Source organism: Myotis davidii, unplaced genomic scaffold (assembly GCF_000327345.1).
Source record: "Myotis davidii unplaced genomic scaffold, ASM32734v1 scaffold758, whole genome shotgun sequence".
Taxonomy (NCBI): domain Eukaryota; kingdom Metazoa; phylum Chordata; class Mammalia; order Chiroptera; family Vespertilionidae; genus Myotis; species Myotis davidii.
Window position 1 is genome coordinate 61,940 of NW_006288951.1, and position 8,038 is coordinate 69,977.

General features: G+C 44.7%; 1 protein-coding gene across 1 annotated transcript in view; it reads left to right on the forward strand.

Annotated features, from left to right (window-relative positions):
- Nucleotides 1–8,038, forward strand: part of PDCL3 (phosducin like 3) — an 11,086-nt gene that overhangs the window by 530 nt on the left and 2,518 nt on the right. Inside the window, exons 2-5 of the mRNA XM_006761141.2 lie at nt 2,291–2,420; nt 5,066–5,156; nt 5,442–5,585; nt 6,594–6,802. Coding sequence (XP_006761204.1) covers nt 2,291–2,420; nt 5,066–5,156; nt 5,442–5,585; nt 6,594–6,802 — 574 coding nt within the window. The remainder of the gene's footprint in view (nt 1–2,290; nt 2,421–5,065; nt 5,157–5,441; nt 5,586–6,593; nt 6,803–8,038) is intronic.

Consider the following 8,038-nt stretch of genomic DNA (forward strand, 5'->3'; position numbering starts at 1 on the left):
ACTCTTTCCTCTAACGTTGGAGTTCAGGTTGAGGGGGCTCTCCTGGCTTTCAGAACTCAGCCCGAAGAGCCCCGATGCTCAGTTATTTTCCGTCTTAAAACAAGATCCTCTTGTATTGCCCTTTTATTGTCTCTGGAACTTGACTAAAACCCAAAGGAAAGTGAAAGAAAATGAATGAAAACACAATGAGAATGGATGTTTTTATGAGCAAAAGCCTGTGATAACTAAGTCGTCAAGGACGCTGCCCCACAGGTCATCCTGCGGCCCTCCAGACCTCGCTGTGGGCGGGAATTCTGATTGAACGGTTTCTGGCTCAGGGGGAAATGGGAATGAAGTTCGTGTGGGTTTGGTTGGGGCCGGAGGCATTGTGAGGCTGGAGAGGATGATCCCCTGAAAATACAGCGTGTCTGCCACAAACCAGACACTCTCAAATGTTGGTGAGGAAGCTCCGGGGCTACCATGGCTCCTTTGCATTCTTTTTTTTTAAAAATATATTTTATTGATTTTTTACAGAGAGGAAGTGAGAGGGATAGAGAGTTAGAAACATGGATAAGAGAGAAACATCGATCAGCTGCCTCCTGCACATCTCCCACTGGGGATGTGCCTGCAACCAAGGTACATGCCCTTGACCGGAATCGAACCTGGGACCTTTCAGTCCGCAGGCCGACGCTCTATCCACTGAGCCAAACCGGTTAGGGCTCCTTTGCATTCTTTATCCTTCAGGCCCCTCAAAAATGTCACCTCTTCCGAGGCCTTCCCTGACCACCCAGTTGAAAGGATTCTGTTCATCTTTCTTTTGCTCTATCTCAGCTAAACCTCGACGTGGAGTGGGCTGGAGCCCGGTTATCCAGCGCCCTTTCCACAGGGCTCCTTGATTACACATTTCAACCCGGATCCGTTAGCAGTGTTCCTGCCGAGCTGTGCAAGGCCAGCGTTAGAACAGTGGGCTTCTGGAGCTAAGAGTCCACTTTGACGTTTGTCCTTCTGACATTTGCTGGGTAACTTTGACTTGTCCCAGCATGGCAATGGCTTCCTAAATGCAGTGTCTCCTGGGTCGATACAACTAAAGGGCTTAGTAAAGTATCCAGCACCTAACACTCAGGTGTTAGCCATCCTAAGCTATTCTGTGGGTCCAGCTCTTCCTCTCAGGTTTGGCTGTCAGAGAGTTTGTCAGCCTAGCATCAGGCTCTCCTCGTGCTTCTCCTGCAGCCACAGGACTTTGAGATGTTCAATATCGCTGCTCTTGTGTTACAGAAAAACCGGAGAAGAACCAAGCAACGTTTAGAGAGATGGAGATACATTTATTATTATGCGCGGGCCCAGAGGAAAATGTCTCAAATTCTGGGTGCAATCACACAGGAAGTTTCCTGTATTTATACTATCTTACCCTCTTTGTCTCCCCAATATGGGGTTTTTCCGGTTCCCTTTGCAAGTTCTTAAAGGGCCCTATGTGCTGGCGCTTTGAGACCTCTACCAAAAGCTTGGCCTGACGCCAGCACTGATAACTTCGTCTGGGGAAGGTTTAATGGCTTCTCTGAAATGGGAGTAGCCTTATTTTCCTTATATATTTAAGCCAGCAAGCATTTACAGAAGCCAGAAATAGCAGGGTTAAAATTTCAAACAGCAGTTTTTATATAAGATGGATGCTTCACCTGGGCCCTTTGATCATGCTGGTCCCTCCGCCGGAAAGTAATTTCCTAAGTTCTCACTCATGTCTGATTCCTTCTCACCTTCCAGAGATGGTTAAATGTCACCTGTTCTGAGGGACCGTCTTTCCCCATCCTGAGGAATGCAGGCCCTCGTAATTCTAGGTCAGCAGCCTGTTGTCCATTGCACTTGCTATAGTTTGTAATAAGTCTGTGATTGTGTATTTAATTGTTTGATGCCTGTCTCTTCCTCTCGACTGTAAAATCGGTGGCTCTGGTATTCACCACTCTTCCCTACTGTTGAAATAATTTACATATAGTACATGCTCAGTAAATATCTGTTGAATGAATCACTCTAAGTGATTAACAAGAATATTGGATAAAAGTCAGGTCAGAGCCTTGGTTTCAGCTTTGATGTTGATCTGCACATCCTATCCTGTTTTATACCCCTCTGTGATGGGGATGGGGGTGGAGTGGAGGACAGGAAGAGTGGAACGGGGCCTCTGAGTCTTTTGACGCTTTCTCAGAAACATAATTTGAATTTTTCTTCCCACCACCTTTCCCATTTGACCCCTTGCCCAATATGGCACCCTCCTTAGTGGGCTTTGCACTCATGGCATGTATCCTTGGTCCCCCTGCTCTAGGACCCCAATGCAGACACTGAGTGGAATGACATCTTACGCAAAAAGGGCATCTTGCCCGCGAAGGAAAGTTTGAAGGAACTGGAAAGGGAGGCAGAAGAGGAAGAGCAGCGAGTCCTTCAGCAGTCAGTTGGTGAGCTTGCTTTTATTACTCTCTGTTCTGTGTCTGTCTGGGTAGGGAACAACTTTCTGAGCCTCTAACTGCTTTGGTGGAAGGATCCTCTGAGCAAGAGTTGGGAGCCAGGGATTGAGGTGCCAGGATTAATGCTGTGGGGCCGCAAGCGAGTCATAGCATGTCTCTACCTTTGTCTTCCTGGGCCGTAGCAGTAGGGGACTTCAAGGACCCCTTCCTTTCCACAGTTCCTTGTATGTGTCAGATGAGCACATGACAGTCTTGAATTTGACTTTCTAGTTTGTGATTCACTTGGGATAATGTCATGGAAATCTGCTCAAAGTTTATAGTGTTTGTATAATTCTGAGCTTATACTTTAGTCTCTTTTGCCTTGGTTGAAAATATTTAAATACGCCGAAACCGGTTTGGCTCAGTGGATAGAGCGTCGGCCTGCGGACTGAAAGGTCCCAGGTTCGATTCCGGTCAAGGGCATGTACCTGGGTTGCGGGCACATCCCCAGTAGGGGATGTGCAGGAGGCAGCTAATCGATGTCTCTCTCTCATCGATGTTTCTGACTCTCTCTCTCTCTCTCTCTCCCTTCCTCTCTGTAAAAACTCAATAAAATATATTTTAAAAAAAAAAGAAAATATTTAAATACCTTAATTTGGGGAAGCATAAGATGCTTACAATGTATGGGATCTGAGAGAGGGGTTTTCTCAAAGGTAGCGGTACTACTTGAACTGGAATCTTTGGGGTGCTTGTAAAAACTCAGTTCCTACTGAATCAGAGTCTTGGGAGGGGGGAGGCGAGGCCCAAGAATCTGCATTTTAAGCAAGTGCCTCAAAGGATTTCTGACTCCCACTAGAGTCTGAGAACTACTGACACAGAATCTCATTTACATATTAGAGTTAATTTAGAGAAGGTCTTACTACAAAGCATGTATCCAGCGAGTGGTTATTGAACGGTTACTGTGTGCCGTGTGTTTTTCTGGACGGGAGGCTTTAACCGTGCACAGGCCAGACAAAAACCCCTGTCCTTGTGGGACTTACACTGCAGTGAGAGTCAGACAATAAACAATACATAATGAAATACAGGAAAATAAGGCAGTGAAAGGGCCTTGAAAGGGTTGGAGGAGAGTTGAGTATAATTCTAGATAGGGTCAGAGAGGACCTCACTAGGAATGACATTTGGGTAGACCTGAGGGAGGTAAACTGAGCTAGTTTAGTGAAAAGTATGTTGGAGAATCTGCAAGGAAGCCAGTATGATTTGGAGAGAGGAGTAGTAAGTTCAGAGAGGTAACTAGGGGTCAGACCACTTGGAACCTTGTAGCTTCTAGTGAGGATCTTGATTTTATGTAGTGAGTTGGAAGTCATTGGAGTTTCATGTTTCAGCAAAGGAGTGACATGTGTCCTCCATGTTGGCAGCACCATCCTGTGGCCGCCTTCCTGAGCATGGACAGTGGGGGGCAAGGCAGGAAGTATGAGACTAGTCTGTAAACTACTGCAGTAATTCAGGCAAGAGGTACCGTTGGCTTGGACCAGCATGGTGGTGGTGGTGGAAATGGTGAGAAGTGGTCAGGTCTGAATATATCTTGAAGGTTGGGCCAACAGGATTTGCTGATGGGTTGATCCTCTGAGGGGTTTGAGAGAAATACGTCTAGGATGTCTACAAGGCTTTAGGCTTGAGCCACCAGAAGGATGGAGGGACCCCGACTGAGATGAGGAAAGCTTGGAGAGAGCAGGTTTGGAGGTGAGATCAGGAAGTCTGTTTGGGACATAGTAACTTTGAGATTTTTATTAGACAAATTAGAGATGGTAAGTGGGCTGTTGGGTATGTTTTACTCCAAATCAGAAAATACGGGCTGGAGACATATATTTGGGAGTTGTCAGCATACTACAAGCCATGAGATACCATCAACAAGGGAGTGGCTGTAGATAAAGAAGAAAAGGGATCAAACCAACAAAGGGTCCAAAGGAGGGCAGTCTTAGGGGTGGGAGGAGGGGAGAGCGTAGGGGTCCTGAAGCCATCGGAGGGCAGTCTTTCACAGAGGAGGCAGTGGGTGGGATCACATGCTGCTCAGTCAAGAAATGATCATTGTTGACCTTGATAAAAGCAGTTCTTTGTTGGGATGGGGTGGGTGTCAGGGACAAAAGCCTGCTTTGATGGCCAAAAGCAAGAGCGTTTATGGCAACAAAAACAAAATACAAATGTTATAGCATTTTCCTAAAAGGAAAGATAGAGCGGCCTGGAAATACCAAGAGCCTGTGATAATCCCTGTAGCTCTAGGAAGGGTGTGCTCACAGTGGAGGACACCGCTGGTCTTCCATCTCCTGGGAGACAGGAGAACTGTGATACATCACCCACGAGTGTATGGGCTTGCTCTGCCAGGTGAGTTACACACTTGGGAAACTTCTCATTCATGTCCTTACTATGGCGTGTAGGAGAGTCAAGCCTCTAGATACCAACACACTAGTTCTGTCTTTTTAAAACACCCCAACTTATTTTACTAGTGTAGTGCCTGAAGTACTTTGCATCCTGGTTTTGGTGGGCTGAGAGTCGGAGGTGTTGCATGCACATCTTTAGGAGAAAAGTGAAGGAAAAAACCCCAAAATGCATGTTTGTTCTTCCTTTAAATTTTTTGGTTTTGCTAACTTAATTACATTCAGTGAAAACATACGAAGATATGACTCTGGAAGAATTGGAGGATAATGAAGATGAATTTAATGAGGAAGATGAACGAGCTATTGAAATGTACAGGTTAGTGCCACTCAGAGGGACTGTTTTATTGTGTGGCACTACAATGTGTGTCATTTGGAAAATGAATTTTTTGACTGAGATCACGTTTGGAAATGGCCATAATTAAATAATAATATTTCAGATTTCGGCAAACAGGTCTTAGACTTTTGCCACGTGGCAAATAAATAAACCTGGACCTTTATGAAGGTTGCTGCCTGAAAGATATACGTGTGTGCACATGCGTGTATGTGTGTGTGTGCACATGCATGTGTGTGCATGAGATAACTCACTCCTCCTGTTGTGCAGGCAGCAGAGACTGGCTGAATTGAAAGCAGCTCAACTGAGGAATAAATTTGGAGAAGTTTTGGAGATCTCAGGAAAGGATTATGTTCAGGAAGTTACCAAAGCCGGAGAGGGCTTGTGGGTGATCCTGCACCTTTACAAACAAGGGTGAGTGATCTTATGCTTTGTCTCTCAGTGCTCATTTGAGTTTATATCTTGAGCATCTTGGGTTTATTCCACATTGGAGATTATTTTATCTTATGTGTTTTTGTGGCTGATTTGCCCAAACCTTAATGCCTAATTTTTTCCTTAGGCCTTTCAAATTAATGTTTGTGACTAACACAAATGCGTTTGTTACGGTGTAATAATAGAGACTTTACTTTTATTGAAAATAAATCCCAAAAAAAAGAAGAAAAGAAAAGAAATTCCTAAGGTATTTATTCCTCTAGAGAAACTCTGGCTTTTCATAATCCCACACGTGAGTCACTCTCGTAGGTGGCGAGGGTGGCCTTTGTAATGATTGTCCACACTGAGTGGTGTAGTGGTCCTCCATGTTTCTCACCTCCAGGCCTATCCTCAGAGTCGAGCTTGTGTAGGGTTTCTTTAGAGCAGGAAATGCTTTCTGACCTGTTTTACACATTCTGAATCTTGAATATTCTGTAATGCAGAAGGGCATAACAATTATCTTTTACGTTGATGCTGTTTTTCCGACTTACATTTCAGAATATTAATTTGGATTTTGGATTTTGAGTTCTTCACTTTTCCTTAACATATTAGAAGGTTTGTGGCTCTTTTAAATATATATTTTTTAATTGATTTCAGGGAGGAAGGGAGAGGGAGAGAGAGATAGAAACATCAGTGATGAGAGAGAATCATTGATTGGCTGCCTCCTGCACACCTCCCACTGGGGTTTGAACCCACAACTGGGCATGTGCCCTAACTGGGAATTGAACGTGACCTCCTGGTTCATAGTTTGACACTCAACCACTAAGCCACAGAAAGTTTTTTTTAAAATGTTAATTCATCTTGACTGGAGTAGCAGATCCTCTTGTGAGTTTTCACTTAGGGCAGAAGGCTAGTTGAGCTTTGTTCTGTATAAATGCAGAATCATAACTGCTTCTATTTTTACTTTGTAGGATTTTTCTCTCACTATTGTTTCCTATTTCTGTCTTACAGGATTCCCCTCTGTTCCCTGATAAACCAGCACTTCAGTAGACTTGCCAGGAAATTTCCTGACGTCAAATTTATCAAAGCCATTTCAACAACCTGCATACCCAATTATCCTGACAGGAATCTGCCCACAATATTTGTTTACCTTGAAGGTGATATCAAGGCTCAGTTTATTGGACCTCTAGTGTTTGGTGGCATGAACCTGACAATAGATGGTAAGGGCCTCTTTGAGATGGTTGAGGGCACAGGAGAGGTGGCTAGTGCATGGTAGAGATGGGGAGAAGCATATTTAATCTCTCATCTCAGACCAGTCAGTGGGGCAGAATAACTGGGCTCTAATGATTCTCAGTGAAAAGAGGACAAGGTGGACTTTTAAAATATACTTAATATTAATGTTTTATTTGTCCCTATATTTGAATGTTTTAAATTATAGCTCAAGATCATATCATTTGTTTTTGTTTAATTCACATGAACATATTAGGACAGATGCATATATCTATCTATCTATCTATCTATCTATCTATCTATCTATATAAAAGGACCACCAGGGGGCAGATCCTCAACTCAGGAGCTGCTGCCGATCGCTATGATGCACACCACCAGGGGGCAGATCCTCAACGCAGGAGCTGCTGAACTGCAGTTTGGCAGTGGCGGTTCTCAGGTGACACACCTTGGAACCAGAGAGCAGGGAGCCCGATTCCTCATGGGGCTGTGGATTCCACCTTGAGCTGTGGGTTATGTTGTTGCTGGGCCACTATTGGCCCCGAATCTGGTTTACTGCACCCTTGCGTTTGCGTTCCACACCCTATACTACAGCAACTTTGCAGAGTGCCCTCTTGCACTTAGGGACCCCTCTGGGGATATTGGAGAGCCAGTTTCGGCCTGATCCCCACAGGCCAGACTGAGGGACCCCACCTGCTGGAGGGACCCCACTCATTCCACAGATACCCTTTTGAGCCGCAGCACTGCCCCGGGTGTGGCCTCCCAGAGAGGCATCCGGGGAGGTTGGCTCCCGGGCGTGGGCCGGCCAGGGAGGGACAGCTGGAGGTTGGCCCCAGGGCGTATCTAGCCCATCTAGCCTAGTCCTGCTCCACCAGCCACCTTCTAATGAATTTCCTGTCAATGTACATGGATCCGTGCACAGGGTCACACACACACACACACAAACACATATATACATATGTATATATACACATACATATATATGTAAATCATCTCTATAGTATTTTCTCAGTTGAATATCTTAGTAACTTTTAAATTAAATTAAAAGTTTATTTAATTCTTCCTCTTAACTTATAACTGATTTCTTTTTATTCCTTTCTACCTGTTAAACATGGAACTGTCAAATCTTCCTATCTAATAATAGACTAACATGGTAATTAACCATACCTCCGACATGCTTCCCATTGGCTAATCAGGGTGATATGCAAATTAACTGCCAACCAAGATGG